The sequence below is a fragment of the Plectropomus leopardus genome, chromosome 17, assembly GCF_026936395.1.
Source record: "Plectropomus leopardus strain MGB_pleo_1.0 chromosome 17, ASM2693639v1, whole genome shotgun sequence".
Taxonomy (NCBI): domain Eukaryota; kingdom Metazoa; phylum Chordata; class Actinopteri; order Perciformes; family Serranidae; genus Plectropomus; species Plectropomus leopardus.
Genome location: NC_142192.1, coordinates 30,034,961 through 30,052,500, shown reverse-complemented (window position 1 = coordinate 30,052,500; position 17,540 = coordinate 30,034,961). Strand labels below are relative to the sequence as shown.

Genomic DNA, 17,540 nt, shown 5'->3' with positions numbered 1-17,540 from the left:
TATATTTATATATCTTTTATTTATTTTCCACCTCTGGTCTGTTTGCAACTTATTTCCAGAGTCTTGGTATCCGTGTGCTGTTTTGTTTTGTTTTGTTTTGTTTTGTTTTGTTTTATTTTATTTTATTTTATTTTATTTTATTTTATTTTATTTTATTTTATTTTATTTTATTTTATTTTATTTTATTTTATTTTATTTTATTTTATTTTATTTTATTTTATTTTATTTTATTTTATTTTATTTTATTTTATTTTATTTTATTTTATTTTATTTTATTTTATTTTATTTTATGTATTTCATAAATATATATATTCTATATTTTGTTAAGCTTTAATTTTAGCACTCTCCAGTGTAAAGCACTTTGAGCTGCATTTTTTGTATGATAGGTGCTTTACAAATAAAGATTATTAATTTGTGCTCTTAATTACTCATTACACATTTTTGTTCTGATTTAAAGATTTAAAGGATTACTCGGTTTATTGGTCTGCTTGGTTTATTCATCTATGTGACTTTTGTTGTTGTTTTTCTTCCAGATGATGATCATGATGGCGATTATAGGAGTTATATGTTTTGGAGTCATCTTCTGTAAGTAATCAAATATTAAACATGTATACATGTTACATATACACATACCCTTTACTCTTATTTAAGGGGATTCTCCTTCTTAGTATCTGTCAACAAATATCAAACAAATGACCTGCGGATTCAACAGCGGCTGTGAAATGTTTGTAGTTTGTTTTACAATTATATATATATATATATATATATATATATATATATATATATATATATATATATATATGTTCATTAAAGAGGTCTTTTTTCTTTTTATTCTTTCTTTAATTTATTTATTTTTTGCCATGTCACTTCTTTTTTTCGGGTCTGATTTAGGTGGTCATCTTATTTGTTTTTATAACAACCAAAAAGACAAAATCAAAGCAGTGAAAATGTTTCCCACCATTTCAGCAGTCTTTTTTTCTAGTTTTTTTTTTTTAATTCTTGAAAGCGTCTTTTTTAAAATAATCCCTCATCTCTGGGCTGATAAAAGATTCTGTTTGTAACTTTTTTTTTGTATTTTAAGAAAAAACCCCATAAAATTATAAAAAATAAAACACAAAAAAATGAATTATTAATAAAAGTAGAAACAAACTCCTTGAATACTTTCAGCTATCAAAACAAAAATTAAAATGAGAAATAATAGGAAAGAATACCACAAAAAACTCAAAACTATTTTTAAAAAAGTGGAAAAAAAATCTTTTTTTTAGCACTTTCTTGAGGTAATTTTCTTGTTTTGATTGACTTATTTTAGTTTTCCTCACTTTTTTAAAAAATTAATTACTTGCCAATTTTTGGGCCATTTTTGTTAAGTAGCTTGTCGCCTTCTCTCCATGTTTTTGAAAGAAACAGAGCCAATTTGCTCAGGTTTCAAAGGGTTAATGGCCACTGGCGTCATCATACAAATGATTTTCTGAAAGTTACAGAATCTCTAAGTCGCTTCCACATCACACGATCTTCATCAGGAGACAGTTTGTAGATTTCTATGAATTATTTAATGTTTTCTGTCACTCTTCAGTGTATTTCTTCTACTGAGCGGCTCTTCAGGGACGGACACACGAGCCGCAGGACGAGTCTGCACCACCGAGCCTCTTCATCCTCCTCTTCCTCACCGATGCCTTCCTCAGAAACCTCCACGCTTGGTCGTTAACGTGCTCCAGTGCCTCCTTTTCTTCTCTGCTCCTCGTGGGAAACGTCTCTCCGGGCAGGAATCCAGAGCGGATCGAATATTCTCGTTTTTGTACCAGATGAGATGGTTTGAATGATTCAGCTAAACGTTTTCTTCCTTTTTCCTGCCGTTTTGTCTCAAAGCCAAAAGGGAAATTGGTTTTTCACATCAGTATTTGCTGCAGGTCTAAAATCCATTGACCCAGGTTTGTTCGTGAGGATGTTTGGTGAGACGTTGAGAGCATCTCATTGACCTTTGACCTTTTTTTATTGGCTTCCAGTGACCACCAGAACAAACTGCTGGTCTCCAGTTAATGACCAGTATTTGACACAAGGTGACATTAAGCAAAAATAATCTTCTAATGAGTCTTATGAAGAGTTGTTACGTTAAATAAGTTTCATTACTTGTTCATTTATTCTTTCTTGGGCTTTAAAATAAGGTTTTGGCCGATTGCTGGTAATTTTTTTTCCCCTAAACAGACAAAAAAGACTGGAAACAAAATTTTACGGACCAGAAAACCAGAATGTTGAGTCAGCTGTTCTGTCATCATCCCAATTTAACTCTCTCTGTCTTTCCTCCGAATTTCTTTCCTCCTTTTCTTTCTTTTTTTTAAATTATCTTGATTTTTCTTTGAAGGAAACATTTTCTTTCTTTGATTTTTTTTTTAAATTTTTCTTTTTAATTTCTTTTGCGTTTAAATTTTCTGTCTTTTAAATTTCTCTTCTTAAATTTCTTTTATAATTCCATTTCTTTTTCTTTCTCTTCTTTACTTTTCCCTTATTATTCTTCCTTTTCTTCTTAACTTTTATTTTCTATTTACAAAATGTATTTCTCTTCTTAAAATTCCTTTTCTCATTTAATTTTTTCTATTTCTTTTTAAAAAATGTCCTTCTTTCAATTCTTTCTTTTTAAAACCTCTGTCTTTCTACCTTTCTTTCTTAAATTACAGCCACATGAACAGAAGATTTTAAATATGCAGAAAAAAATGCATCATTTTCTACCATAATTCTAAAACATTAAAATAACATCGTGCATTAAGATGCAGAGCGGCTCGACTGAGTTTGTGAAATTGAAATTGCAGCAAAAAAACACTTAAAAGTGTTTCAATACTACCACAATTACCCAGAACAGCCTTTAATATTAATCTGCGCGGTATTTTAAACCTGAGTTGATGGATTCCTGCCTTTGTGTCCTCTCTGTCCTCTTTAACCAGCTCTGTTAAACTTGCAGTATTTTTTTCGGGAAATCTGCGCCCTGCCGTCAGGATCGTTGCTGCTGCTGATGTTTCACTTCCTGCAGAAACACGACGGGAACAAAGTAGATTTATTTTTCTCACTTTGAGTTGTTTTTGTGATGCAGAAACCGTCCTGTTTGTACTTTTATTGTCTCGTGAACCGACCTGACTCGTGTTTTGTGAACTTCAGCTGTGGTTCGAATGTTCCTGTGTTCAGCTTGAATGTGACTCCTCTGTACATTTTTAAGGCGTTTTCTGAATGAAAAAAGGCGAGACTGTTGATGTTAAAAGGTTTGATTATTTAAAATGTAAAGAGAAAAACTGAACGGGTGTTCAGCGTTAATGTGTTTAGTGCTTCTTCGGTACTGCTGGAAATCAAACGTTAAAAAACATGAGAAACATTTGACATTAAAATATTTAATTCTGACTACTGCCTGGGATTCAAATAAATTCATGTTTGCAACAGAAATGTTGTATTCGTGTCCTGATTTCATTTGAAATGTTGCTTTAACCCAAAAGTTTATTAAACACGGATTTATCATTTTTATCTCTCCTAAGTGGTTACGGATATAAATGTCACTTTTGAATTGAACAATTTAAAAACCTGCTCTGTCGGCATATTTAAGGGCAAATAAATATTAATATATTTACTTTCAATATCCACCGGAAAAGTGACAATATTAGCTCAACTCTGAACGAACACACACACACACACACACACACACACACACACACACTAAAAACACCAAACTGTACAGTTATTAATTGCCACAAACAATTGAGGAGCTGCTCAAAGGTGCAAAACAAAAATTGTAATTAATAGTGAAAAAGCCAGAGACAAACACAAAGACTGTAATTTTTTTTAAATTATATTTTTTTTAGATTTTATCCGTTTCTTTTAATATCTCTCTTTTACCTTCTTTATATCCTTTTTCTTTTACAATTTGATTATCTTTTAAATTGATTTTCTTTAATTTTGTTCTTTTTTAATTTATTATTTTTTCTTTCAAAAAACGTCTTTTTTTTTTTAAATATTAAAACTACAGTGCCTTGAGCAGATGGCAAGTCAGCCCGGTAGATATTTTCCAACAGAAATCAAGATTTTAATATTTAGAGCAACGTTTTCTATTTGCAAAGTTTGCATAGTTGTCAGTTTGAAGCAAGAAATATTTCGTTTTGTTGTATAAAGTACAGCCGCAAGTGTCAATGAGCGCGATCCACGCAGATTTGAGCATTTGGATTTTTTTCTGAATAAAAGGATTATGTTTGTTTTTTTAAAATGTGAAATAAAAGTTATAGTTGTTAATTTAAACTGAGTGTTTTTACTTTCCATTTTCTAACATAAAAAAGCTCCAAAAATTAACATTAATTGACATTGACTTGTAATTTTACTTCGGAGCCCGTCTCCCCCCAACTGACCACAAATTCTTTATTACATTTTTTTATTTAGGTCCCAAAAAACCATCATAATAACATTATATCAATAATATTAATACAGAAATTGAAAAAAGGAGGAAAAAAAAATAAAATAGCTTTTCTGTCCACAGCCTCAAACTTGGGGAAGGGATTCGATCCTCCAGAAAAACTCTGTTTAAAGTCTGTTTAAGGGGAAAAAGTGAACTGGGCGTGGCTTCAAGCTTGAGCGCGCTGTCCGTCATTCTGCTGTGCACCAATCAGGAATGTCGAGGTGAGGCAGGGGGTCGGTTTTCGAGGTAAAGCGCAGAGATTCAGTCTACTGCTGCGACATCTGGAGGAGGGAAACAACAAAGACGCTTTTATTTGCTTCGACTCTTCACTCTGTTTTCAATGAGTCAGTTCAAAAATCCTGATTATAACTGTGATTTTTTAACATATTTTAATTGACTCGTATTATTTTGCTTTATTGTAATTTTAAAAAAATATTATTATTTTTTTTTAAAAATTAATTAATTAATTTTTTTAAAATTTTTTATTTTATTTTCAATGACTAATACCGTATATTTTAATTGTTTATTTTATGCTTTTACTGCATACTCAGGTCTCCCTCGAAAATCAGATCTCGGTCTCAATGGGCCTCACCTCCTTAAATAAAGGTTTATATACTGATATCACTCTGACGACGACACGAGGTCGTGAACGCCAGGACGTGAAGGGCGAGCCTGGCTTTGTGCAGTGCTAACAAAATCTGCCTACACACACCAGCTCATGAATTACAACGTTTAATCTCATTTGTTCATTTATACTTCTGGTCTTCATGCTACGATAATTCAGCATTTTTCATACGGACGTGACAATGGTGTCAATCTTTTAATTTCACTAAATAAATAGAGTTGTAACAAGAATACTTTGGTACCAACACGATGCCTCGACTTATTGATAAGATTTTTTGTTTCCCCCAGAGTCACGGTGGATTTAATAAAAAACGGTTGCAATGGGAGTTCAGTGTGTTTACACTCTGCTCTGAATACCAGCAGCCTGACAGTTTGTTTTCAGGTCATTAGATTAAATTAGATTAGATTAACTTTATTAATCCCGAAGGACACTGAAGGGCCGAGCAGCTCACAGTAAAAATAATAACAAAAAAAGAAAATACAAGCAAGTTAAATGAAAACAAACAGAAAAACAAAACCCTACAGAACAGAAAAGGACTAAAACCTAAAAATTAAAAATCAGAGTTTCAACAGTGAAAAGATTCGGAGGATAAAGATCTATAAAATGGAGCAGGATTCCTGTGAAAATCAGCCTCGTTATGTGTAAAGTGCGGAGAACTAAAAAAGTCTTATTGTTGTTGGTCGAGAGGACTTCCTGTTTTGTTTTTACAGTCGTACCTAACTGGGTATCAGGAATAATGAAGTTTTACTGGTATTGATACCTAATTCTAAAATTCCAGCACCCTGACATGCCTAACTATGTTAAAACCAAAATAATAACTATATAACGTCCTCTGAACTTTCTCGATATCGACAAAAGGAAATTTCCTGAAGCAAATGTGTTTGATAATATGTGTTAAAATGAGAAGATGAGGAGAAAACGGAGCCTTTACAGGTAAACGCTGAGGTGTCAGCATGAATACCTGAAACACTTTTAATTTTTTAATAACGTTCCTGACGGTGACACTGACGCCGTCTGATATTTTGGGCTGTGTACCTGTTGTGTCTGTGACTGTGTCTGTGTCTCGGGCCCTCGACTCGCCAGTCGGCTCAGGATGTTCCTCTCCGACATCTGGAGTCGCACGGCAACTGGCGGTATCCGGGCGATGGTTGCCGGGAGGCGGGTGACGTCCGCCTTCATGTCACTCAGCAGCTCCTCCAACTGCTTCAGCACTGAGAGAGAGATTCATGGCGGTTTATTTCATGTCCGTCTTTAACTCAGATTTAGCCTCTGCTGCATGTTTTCATGTTCTGACCTCATCGTGAAGATGCTTTTTTTTTTTTAAAATCAACATAATATTGAATCTAAAAACTTTTATTTGCAGCAGGAGAAATCCACAAATAAAAGGTTTTTCTTTAAATACAAAATACAGCCATTTAAAGTTGTTTGCCCCTCCCTGACAGCCAAAAGACCCTAAAAATGATTTGACATGCCTGCTGGGCATATGTGAAGGGACGGGACGCCGGGAGAAAATAAAACTTTTGAGATGAACAAATAAACAAAAACATAAACAAAACATTTTCACAAATCGAGGCATATTAAAGCTCCTTTAAGACGTCACTTACAGAAAATAAATTCACTGGTATGTTACATTAATGTAATTTAATTTATTATCACACTATACATTTCTATGATTGTCCAAAACTTTCAATGATTTTTACTATTTCCAAGACTTTTCCAGGCTTGGTAAATGTGACTGTGAAATTCCATGACTTTTCCAGGTTTTCCATGACTGTGGGAACCCTGTATTCACTTAAATTACCACAGAGGTGGCGTTTGGAGCTTCAGTCTCTTCATCAGACAAAATACAAAGACGGAGAGCTTCAAATCCCCACGAGCCGAGGTCACCTGACAGGTCACAAATGAGCGTAGATTACAGCCCGCTTCCTGCTGCGTGTCTCACCTTTGTGCAGGACGGCGTTGGCCGGTTTGTTCCCGGACATGGACTCCTTGCTGAGGTGCTGGTGGGACTCGGCCAGACACTCCACCTCGCTGAAGCGGGTGTTGAGGGCCATGGAGGGGTGGGAGGGGTCCTCGGACATGTTGAGGTAGGCGGCGCGACGCAGCTGCTCCTCGATCACCAGCGCCTGCTCCAACAGCTGGAGGAGAGGAGAGAGAGTCAGCGTCACCATGGAAACATGCACACACTTTCAGAAACAAAGTTTCAAGACTTTTCCATGACTTTTCAGGGACCCATGATTTATATTTTCCTGCCCAACTTTTTCAAACAGAGCAAATTTTAACTACTAAGTCGATTTCATTACACAAAACAAACTTTTCCAAAACTTTCAGTGATTTTTGACCCTTTCAAATCTGGATTGACATCAATTTTCTTGCGCTGCGTTCAGACGCCTTTCACAGATGTTTAGAGCGCTGAGCACGTCGGTTAGATTTCTTTCGAAAACATGGGAAAAAAGACAATTAGCAACTTGGTAAGAAATGTCCCGCAAATTGCTGGAAACAAAGAGATTTAAGAAATTGTATTTAAAAAGAAAAACACGGACAAAATATGCTTCAATACAAATATATCTATATTTAAGATTATGTTACAAAACTATTATTTTTAAGCACTTTTTTTCAGGTGATTTCAGTTTATTTTTATCTATTTATTAATTTTTTAAAACTAATTTTCAGGTGATTTTCTTATACCTTTTTTTAAAAAAAACTAATTTCTTGCTTATTTAGTTTTTCTCACAAGTTGCTTATTTTCTCCCCATTTTTGAAAGAAATCAAACCAATCTGCTCAGGTTTCAAAGAGTTCATAATATAATGACTTCTCCAAAAAAAGATTTCTGATCCCATAACTTTTCCAGGCCTGAAAAATGTGTGTATGAAACTCTTATGACTTTTCCAGGTTTTCCATGACCCTGGGATACCTTTAAGAAAACGTGTTGTGTAATTTCACTGATTTTCTGAACAGTTTATTTTAGTTCTTGAAGCTAAACCAACCTTGAACCTCCTGGCGAGGAACTTGTTCTTGATCTCCAGGAAGTTCCCTCGGTTCATCTCTCCCTTGAAGGGCTCGTTGAGGATGGCGAACTTCACGTCGTTCTGGATGTCCTGCCAGCGGGCGTAACCGTGTCTGGAGGGCGCCGCGGTCAAGGGCGACAACTGCTTCTCTTTATATCATGACAACAATTCACCATTACCCCCCCGCCCCAAAACAGCCAGATCTGAGAGCCAATCACAGGCGGGAAAAGGATACTGTATGATGCCAGCCAGCAGCCAGTAGTCATGACGACGGTGCCAGATCTCATTGGTCTTCTTGGTGACGGTGGCGGCGCGCTCCTCGTTCTGCCACAAAGAGTGAAGCTCTGAGGGAGAAGAGAAACGACAATTATACAACGAAAACAACTTTATTAAAACTCGTGTGTGTGTGTGTGTGTGTGTGTGTGTACCTGTGAATCCTCCGTCAGCAATGTTGAACATGAATCTGGTCTTGGCCTTCTTCTTCTCCTCGCTGATGGCGGCAGCTGCGGCGGTGGCAGCTGAGGCTCCGCCCTCCTTGCTGCTGTCTCCGTTCTGCAGTTTAGTCGCCTCCTCCGGCTTCTGAGGCTCCTTCTCCTCCTTCAGATCTGCAGCGGGAGCGCAAAAAAAAAAAAGACACAATTACAGACGAGATCAAAGACTTTGAATTAAACTCATTTGATGAAAAACTGTTTAATAACTGAAGCTTTTTTTTTTTTTTTTTTTTAATGGTCGTGCAGGAGGTATATGGATTTGGTACCTTTCTTTTCATCTGCAGGAGGAGTGGTGTCCATCTTTTCTGTCTTTTCTTCCTTCTTTTCTTCTGATGCTAAACACAGAAAAACATATTAAGAAAATAAAAACTGAAAAATAAAGTTGTGACGTCAGATCACAACAGGCGGAGGAACACGGCGTCTAAGCTGCAGCATCAGATTCTTGTGACTCAACACGAGATGTGAAAACTCAACACGAGATATGTTCTGAATGTGAGAAAATGAGTAACTTCTTAAAGAAATGTTCATGAACATTAAAAAAGAGATGCAATTCTGTTAATTATATTGTATAGTTCGGTACTGTGCAGCAATTTAGAAATAAAGTTTATTTATTATCATTTTTATTAATGCCTTTATTTCTGTTAGTCTTTCTTTGAGGATTGGGTGTGTAAGCGGAGAAAACATGGAAAAAAACGAAAGAATGCTTGTTTTTGATTTCTAAGCCTTTCATTGTTCTTCCAATAAAACATATATTTTAAAAAATGTTTTTCAGTTAAAGGTGTACATTTATTTAACTTTAGAGGAGTAAGGCTGTGTTGGCAAGAAGCAGGCAATACAATATGTTCATAGAAACAGGAGTAAAGATTAAATGCATTGCAATACTGTACTTTTTTTTTAAAAGATTAAATGTTACTGAAGTGAAACTGTCACTGTATAAAGAACACAACACCATATATATAAAAAAGTTAAATTTTTTTTGATGTAATCAAAATCAGTAGAATTTGAATTTATATTATGTGATAACCAACATAATAGCATATTTGCAATCTGAAGTAATTTAATTCCTTTGCTTTACAATTAAATCATAAAAAAATCAAAAATCCAAATTAAATAATAAAAAAAATTAAAAAATCAATAGTGTTTTTGAGAATTGATACAGTACAATAAAACACAGTATCGCCATTCTCTAGTGTATCAATATTCTCTTCACTCCTCTTAAATTCAAAGATTCAACTAAAAGTTTAAAGACAATGTATAAAACTTATGTTAAATCCTGGTTTATTGGCTCAAGCCGGCACCTTTCCAGTCATTACACCTGAGTTGACCCGGCTGTGAGTCTGTTTTAACATTATTTTATATCACGTCTTCACAAAAAAACATTTTCTACTGTAGCTGCATTCTTCGTTTTACTGCGTCTGTGTTTTTGCACTCATTATTGTTCAAACGTTGAATTAAAAACACAATAAAATTAAAATTTACCAGTACTGATGAAAAAAAAACAGTGTAGCCAGTTTTACCTGTGACCTCAGAGTCTTCAGGTTTGACCTCTGACCCCTCCGTCTTGGCCTCTGGAAGCGTCTTGGTTTCCTCTCCTTCCTCTGGACTCTTCTTCTCGCTCTCTGCCTCCTTCTCTTTCTCCTCCTTCTCGACCTCCTTGTCTTTGGCGCTCTCCGCCTCCCCGTTGCTCGGTTTGTCCGTCTCCATCGGCTCCTCTCCGTTACTCTTGCTCTCCTGCTCCGCTGGCGGACTCTTCTCGTCGTCGTCTGGGATGGCGATCACCTGGACGAGACGCAAGAGGGAATTTTGTGTCACATCGTGGAAAAATAGATACAACCATGAACAAACATGACGCTGTGTAAAATAGAAATTAAAAACAGAATAACCAGCACAATTTATCTTTCTGACATCCTTCTAAACCTCTCAATTACATTCTTCTCTTCTCTCTATATTTTTAAAATTTTTGATTTCTAGGTTTCTTTTCTTTCTTTTTACATTATTATTGTTTTTTAATATGTCAAACAACATTTTTTATTGTTTTTTATTGGTATCGGAAATTCGATATTCACTGCTATGCCATTTTTAGTTATACGTTAACTTCCAATAAAAAGAGTTGGAAAAAAAAAATAAAAGCAGAATGCAATAATTTTCAAATCCTCTCTGGCATTTATATTTATATTGACACAATAAAAGACAAGATATTTAATATCCAGACTGAGAGCTGATTCCTTTATTCGTAATGCAAAAAAACTCTTTATTTAATTAAAGAGTTAAAATTGTGTAACTTTTTCACTGCGTAATATTGTAAATGCTTAAATAGTATGTAAGAAGCAGTAGCCTGAAAAAAAAATTGCTGTGTGATATAATTGCTCAGAAAAAAAGGCCTTCAGACGCGGATGGTGTGTTTACCTCGTCACTGGCCTTTGCCGGCTCTTTGCCGTTCTTCTCCGCCTCGCCCTCTTTCTTCACCTCCTTCTCTCCATCCTTCGCTACCTCCTCGTTCTTCGAGGAATCGTCGACTACAAAGACAAACACAGTTTTTCATCATTGTACTCTGAGTGTGTGTGTGTGTCACCTGTGCAGAAAGAGGCACTGTGTGTTACCCGGAGCAGGCGTGTTGGGCTGCGTGTCGGCAGGGGTGCCGGTGGACGGAGTTTTTCCGGGGGAGTCGGGCTGAGCCGCGGCCTTCTTGCTCTCCTCCAGCTCGGCCATCCAGGGCATCGACCACTGACCGTTGACGTGCTCGAACTCCTGGACCTGGAAAACATGAAGAGCACGCAGTCTGCTTACGCTGCACAAAAACAAGTTTTACAAAAGTCTTTTATTTACAGTTTTTGATTTCAAACTCGAAAATCTTGCTGTGTTTGTTACCTTCTTGCGAATGAGCGACATAACGCCGATACGGGTGAGGACGTGTTGCCGTGACAACCCTTCTCTGGGTACGCCATCTGCGAAGGTCTCGGCTCCGTCGGCTCCGGGCTCACAGAGGTGACGCATAAACAGAGAGACGTACGCCCTGAGAGGAAGAGAGAAGAAGGAAGGGTTAACGGAGGACACGTGAAAAGAGAAAATAAATAAATGAAAATAATATTAATTAATATTAAAAATAAATATAAAATCAAAGAAATACATAAAAAATAAATCAATGAAAAATAAAGAATTAATTAAAAATGTAAATAAATAAATGAATAAAGAAATAAATACATTTAAAATAAATAACAAAACACCAAATGTGCAGCGCTCTGCGCCTCATTAAGCATACAGTACATTTGCTTTGCAGTGCTTCTACTGAAAAGCATTTCAAAAATATGCTCAGAAGAAAACGTTTTGCTACCAGGTAGAGTGTAGTGTGCAAAGTGTACGGGGGCTTATTAAATTGATCTAATTTTTTTCCCCCATCATCCAATCGATTGGTCGAAGAGTCGACTGAATTTCAGTTGACCGAGACTTTCTCGGGCTGACGACAGTCCTTATCCCTCAGATATTTAAACAATTCTTTAAAGAGTTGAGGGTTGATATTTTGTGGGAGACATTATTGTTTTTCTTACTTGAACTCTTTCTCAGATTTCCCTCGCAGGTCTCGGACCAGCCACTGGGTGGTGAAGGCATCTTGGGGAGGCATCCCATAACGCATCACTGCATTCAGGAAGGCCTTCCTCTGCCGAGAGTTGAAACCCAACACCTGGAGAGCAAAAGCATCAAGCGTCACTTACACAAAGAAAATGCTTCAGTATTGTAAACTGTGTTAATCTGACGCAGGTGACGAGAGAGAGGGACAACAATCGGAGCTGCTGCTCACCTCGATGTTGCCTCCCACCCTGGCCAGCAGGGGGGGCAGCGGTTTGTCTTTGTCGTTCCTCAGGCCCTTCCTGTTCGGCCTGCGAGAGTTGGCTGCAGAGAGGAAACAGATGTGGTGATTATAGAGGTAATAACAGACGCTCTGCAGGGAGGCGGCAGAGCTGTATCAATTATGCTTTATTGTATTTGCTGCTCATTAAGTGTTTTAATGGTTTAGAGGTATCAAATACAGTTTTCTGCGAGAGTGAGGGACGATTTAGTTCCTAATAATATTCTGTATATACACGGATATGTTTAAATGTCACTGTGATATATTTAGATCCAATGTTCATACACAGATATCACACTTCTACAAAACATCTTAAACATTAGCTGAAAGTGACGGTTCATCCTCAACTCAAAAACACTGATTTTTCATCTCCAATATAATGAAACTAGATGGCACTCAGATTGTAGTGCACAAAAACAACACAAAAAACACCCAAAAAACAACAAACAACACATTTAAAAACAGCAACGTCTCTTTCCAGAAATTGTGGCCCGGTTACTAAAGATAATCCACAGACCTTGTTCTGAGCAGTTTCACGTGGGACCTATTTTCTTTCCACCAAACTACACCTGCCAACCGCATCACCGCAAAGAAGGTGAGCTAGTAGTAGATGCACGCTTCCATCTACACCGTGATGCAGTTGGTGGGTGTAGTTCGTTAGAAAAAAAAAATTCCTAAATTAAATTTCTCCCCAAAAGGTCTGTGGATTATCTTGAGTAACCTGGTCATGATTTCTGGAAAGAGACATCGATGTTGAATTTTTCAAAATGTATTTTTTGGCGCTTTGAGCATCACAAGCCGAGTGTCATCTAGTTGCATTACATTGGAGAGAAGACAGACGTCTCTCAGCCGACATCTCCAAAACTCGCACCAAAACTATCGACAAACTAGATTGATATTTATCATGTCTCAGTGATGTTCATTTCTTTTTACCGCTAAATACAAACAAATAGTGTTTCTTACCTTCCGTCCGCTCATCAAAGTCTTCGTCTCCCTCCTCAGACGCCACGGAGTAATCTGACTGGCCGTCAGACTGGTCGTCCTGCCAATCAGCTGAGAGACAAAAACAAAGGACAGATTTTTAATAAAACAGATCATAAAACAAACAAACATACAAACATAAGCATTCCCAATTAAATGTGGGGACACATTTTGACAAATAAAGGTCTGTATCATTTAGAGGCCCCGTCTGGTTGTTATGATTTGTTATGATTGATGTTATGATTATTTTTATACAAGTTCTTTAGATGTATAAAAGCTGCTGGAGATAACGTTAGTTAGCTGCTAAGATCGTGCAAAGAATACCAGTTTACATTATTATCTTATTATATTAATTGCCCATACTATTAACTGAAGTTGTATAAGTAATAAGACTTTTGAGAAATTAACTATTTTTAGGAAACTCAGACTTCCCCTTTCCTCCTGAAACACTGTATGACAAACTGGCTCTGAAGGAGCATTAATCCAGCAGCTACATCAGCAGGACTGCAGCTTTCAGCAATGAACCGACAAATCTTGGAGCAGGTAAAATAAAAAATATACTAAATTGAAAATACTCACTGAGAAAGCAAAACAACTTCTGCTGCTGCTATGAACTGACTTTTCTTTTTATGCTGTTGTGTCATAAGTTGTCCTCTTACTCCCAGTGTCTCTGTGTGTGTGTGTGTGTGTGTGTGTGTGTGTGTGTGTGTGTGTGTGTGTGTGTGTGTGTATGTGTGCGCGTGTGTGGGCGGCTCCGGCATTTTCCTCCTGCTGCTGAACAGGATAAGATCATGGCAGTTCTGTGCTGTGCATTATGGGTAATGCAGTCCCATAAATCAAAAGACGTCTGTTTGAGACACATTTGTGTGTTGTGTTTTCGGATGTACGTTTGTGATTCTCTCAGGATAAGACAAGTGAAGAAAAGTGTCCTGAAACGGCTTAATTCACCGTTTTATAAGTTTTAATCACCTTGTCTGTTTGTTTTGGAGAAGAAGAGAACTTTATGGAAAGTTTGCAATCTGAAATCCACAATGCTAAATACTACTAAATGCCCCTAAATTTTACAGACCGGACCTTTTAAAATTTTTGAATGCTGCTAGTGATTAAAGCACTTTACCTCCGTTCTTACCTCTGTCTTCTTGTGAGCCGTCGTTGTAGTTGACCTGCTTGCGGATACGTTTGCCTTTGCCCAGGTTTCGGGCCAGATCCTCCTGCTGCTGCTCGTAGTGGTGACGCAGCAGCTTCTCCCAATAGTCTGGATCCACGCTCTCCTCCTGCTTGATGATCTCACGCTGCACCTCCTCCTCCTGAACGGAAAGGAGAAGAAAATGGAGATTTATAATAATAATAATAATAATAATAATAATAATAATAATAATAATAATTATAATAATTATAACATTTAAACATAGGCTTTTGTTGGCAAGTTTTCTTATCGATTTTTTAAATTTAAATTTTTTTAGACGTTACCATCTTTTATAGATTTCACAATGCAAGGTAAAAAAATGACACATTCTCACTGAATTAAAAAGCCAGATATTTGTGGTGTTAGCGGGTTTTTTGTGCAGTGGGAATGAGGCTTTAGAACATTTTTTTTTAAGGTAAAGAAAATCAGTCTGCACATCTTCTCTCCACAGGTGCTCACCTCCTCCTCCTCGTCTTTGACCACATACTGGGCCACCTTGAAGGAGCTCAGGTACTCGTTCATGCTCTGCAGCTCCGTGTCGTCAGTGGCGTCCTGGTTCCTGTCCAGCAGACGGTCGATGGCCTTGTCGTCGTAGTGAATGATGCTGCTGTCCTCCTCCTTGTTTTCACCTGAACACACAAACATCAGTTAAAACATCTCCCTTCTCAGCGTCTTCACTTCATCTTTCATCCATCGAGGCTCTCCGTCCCCGAATATACTCTCACCTTCTCCCGCCTCGTCCTTGAAGAGCTGCTCTGTTCCGAACTTGAGGATGTCGTCCAGTTCCTGTTTGGACATGGAGCCCGTCTTGGATCCGAGACCGGGTCGGACCACCAGGTGAGTCAGCATCATCTTTTTCTTGGCGACCTGGACAGAAAAGTAAAGAAGGAGCAACTTAAAGTGTCAGGTCAAAAAATCAAGTATGACAAGTTCTTCCTCAAATGTTAATCATATAGCAGTTTGGCCTTTTACAAAGACATATAAGCTCAATTTTAGATGCAGCTAAGGCCAGATGCTCCAAGAGTTTTGTCCCATTATTGCAGTATAATATTGGACTTGAGGTCCATTTTTATTGCTGTCCTTTCAGAGTCACTGACACAAACAGTGGCCAGATTGATGCATCAATTTGGCAACACTTTCTTGTCAGTGGCTGACAGAAGATGATGTGTTTTGTCCCGTTACCTGAGTAATCCTCTCCTCCACAGAGGCCTTGGTGACGAAGCGGTAGATCATCACCTTCTTGTTCTGACCGATACGATGAGCTCTGCTGAACGCCTAAACACACAAGAAGAGGAATTATGAACTGTGTGAGATTTGTGAAGAAAGGAGTATTTCTGGAGCTCATCAATAAACATCAGGGGGAAATGTAAAAACTCCACTATTAAAATAAACATGAAAAAGAGAGAACACTTTCAGATTATATTGTTCAATAAATTTGGACGGAAAAATGTAAATTCTGCTGAGATGATTTCTGGATTCACGCCAATAATACTCTGAAGCTCACATAAAACTTCTGCCTCCAGCTTCAGTTTGCGATCGTTAAAAAGAGGTAAAAATAGATGGAGCAGCAGTAACTCTGCTGTACCTGGATGTCGTTGTGGGGGTTCCAGTCAGAGTCGTAGATGATGACGGTGTCGGCGGTGGCCAGGTTGATACCCAGACCTCCGGCCCTCGTTGACAGCAGGAAGGCAAACTGCTGAGCGCCAGGAGCTGAGGGAACAAATATGCTAAATAATGAGCGACTGGAGCCTTGACACCAGATCAAGCAAAAAGTCATTCAAGTGTTTTAATTTGTATGGGGGACGGGAGAAATTAAAACGAAAGCAGGAGTCAAAGACAACAGAAAGATTAAGGAATAATCACAAAAAAAGGGGGGAGTTTGAGCTGTCCGTCTCACCGTTGAAGCGATCGATAGCTTCCTGTCTCATCCCTCCGGTGATCCCTCCATCGATCCTCTCGTATTTGTAGCCCTCGTTCTCCAGGAAGTCCTCGAGCAAGTCCAACATCTTGGTCATCTGCAGCGAAACAAAAAAAGAGACAGTTTGTTAGGAAAAGGAGATTTCTGACATTAAAAAGCTCAATATTTCAGTTCAAACAGGAAATAATAGAAATGTGTGTTAGCTGCAGGGAGAGTCTGCACCAGAACCAAAAGTTTCTTCTATTTTATAGCCTTGTGTTCAGTATATTTTAGTTTTTTCCTCTTTCTGTTTTTGTTTACTTTGAGCTGATTCAATGTCAAGAAATCGAAATTTATAGAAGTATTCATCCAACTGCAACCGATCATTTTCAAAGAGAAAAAGCATGATCGCACAAAAAATAAACTGAAATTAATCAGCAGAAATGTGTAAACTTGTTGTTATGGCAGACAGGTGGAACATTATCTGGGAAACCACTGATTTCATTCACTCTAAATTGAGCTAAAATTAATACTGAAATGTGCCAAATGTTGTTTTGTTTGTGTTATGTTGAGTTGGTGTTTGTCTAAGAGTTGTAAGACATAAAAAATGTTTGTAAGGGCTGTTTTAATCTAACCCAGCTCAGCTTTGTTAAATTCTGCCTGAACAGAGGAATAATGAACAAAGAGTTTGCTGCAATGTCTGTTGTCAAATTTCTTTTTAAATTTAAGCTGTAATTTTATTTTAGTCATGAAATAAAGGAGCGTATAACCTGAGTTTTTGTTGACAACATAAACACTGGTGGCGAGAAGAAGACATGTTTGAGGTTTAATTAACAAAAAGTTCGTCTCTCACCTGAGAGAAGATGAGGACTCTGTGTCCTCCGTCCTTCAGCTTCCTCATCATCTTCTGCAGTAACAGCAGTTTCCCAGCAGCCTTTGTGAGAGCGTTACCATCGTACATCCCGTTGGGCATCTTTGGAGCTTCCTGTTTTTGGAGCAACCAATCAAACATCCACGTTTAGTAAACTCTAAAAAAAACAGCACGTAAATGAAATGCATTAAACACTTCAGCCCTGAAACAAAA

General features: G+C 37.4%; 2 protein-coding genes across 4 annotated transcripts in view; one reads left to right on the top strand and one right to left on the bottom strand.

The window, feature by feature from the left end:
- vamp1a (vesicle associated membrane protein 1a) overlaps positions 1 to 3,426 on the top strand; it is a 9,937-nt gene extending 6,511 nt beyond the window's left edge. The window contains exons 4-5 of the mRNA XM_088089896.1: positions 534 to 585; positions 1,574 to 3,426. Of these exons, the coding sequence (XP_087946022.1) occupies positions 534 to 585; positions 1,574 to 1,590 (69 nt within the window). The 3' untranslated portion in view covers positions 1,591 to 3,426. The remainder of the gene's footprint in view (positions 1 to 533; positions 586 to 1,573) is intronic.
- Positions 3,427 to 4,382: 956 nt separating this feature from the next.
- The window catches only part of LOC121958126 (ATP-dependent chromatin remodeler CHD4-like), a 36,734-nt gene continuing 23,576 nt past the window's right edge, over positions 4,383 to 17,540 (bottom strand). Inside the window, exons 21-41 of one of the 3 annotated variants that reach the window (XM_088089893.1) lie at positions 17,310 to 17,441; positions 16,457 to 16,574; positions 16,145 to 16,269; positions 15,742 to 15,834; positions 15,285 to 15,426; positions 15,019 to 15,188; positions 14,491 to 14,680; positions 13,356 to 13,445; positions 12,345 to 12,436; positions 12,094 to 12,227; positions 11,417 to 11,561; positions 11,149 to 11,302; positions 10,955 to 11,064; positions 10,066 to 10,327; positions 8,815 to 8,883; positions 8,486 to 8,662; positions 8,293 to 8,401; positions 8,037 to 8,169; positions 6,991 to 7,186; positions 6,084 to 6,259; positions 4,383 to 4,704 (exon numbers count right to left, since the gene is read on the bottom strand). In XM_088089893.1, the coding sequence (XP_087946019.1) occupies positions 4,690 to 4,704; positions 6,084 to 6,259; positions 6,991 to 7,186; positions 8,037 to 8,169; positions 8,293 to 8,401; positions 8,486 to 8,662; positions 8,815 to 8,883; positions 10,066 to 10,327; positions 10,955 to 11,064; positions 11,149 to 11,302; positions 11,417 to 11,561; positions 12,094 to 12,227; positions 12,345 to 12,436; positions 13,356 to 13,445; positions 14,491 to 14,680; positions 15,019 to 15,188; positions 15,285 to 15,426; positions 15,742 to 15,834; positions 16,145 to 16,269; positions 16,457 to 16,574; positions 17,310 to 17,441 (2,832 nt within the window). In that variant the 3' untranslated portion in view covers positions 4,383 to 4,689. The remainder of the gene's footprint in view (positions 4,705 to 6,083; positions 6,260 to 6,990; positions 7,187 to 8,036; positions 8,170 to 8,292; positions 8,402 to 8,485; positions 8,663 to 8,814; positions 8,884 to 10,065; positions 10,328 to 10,954; positions 11,065 to 11,148; positions 11,303 to 11,416; positions 11,562 to 12,093; positions 12,228 to 12,344; positions 12,437 to 13,355; positions 13,446 to 14,490; positions 14,681 to 15,018; positions 15,189 to 15,284; positions 15,427 to 15,741; positions 15,835 to 16,144; positions 16,270 to 16,456; positions 16,575 to 17,309; positions 17,442 to 17,540) is intronic. The other 2 variants (XM_088089894.1, XM_088089895.1) reach the window with 2 other exon arrangements.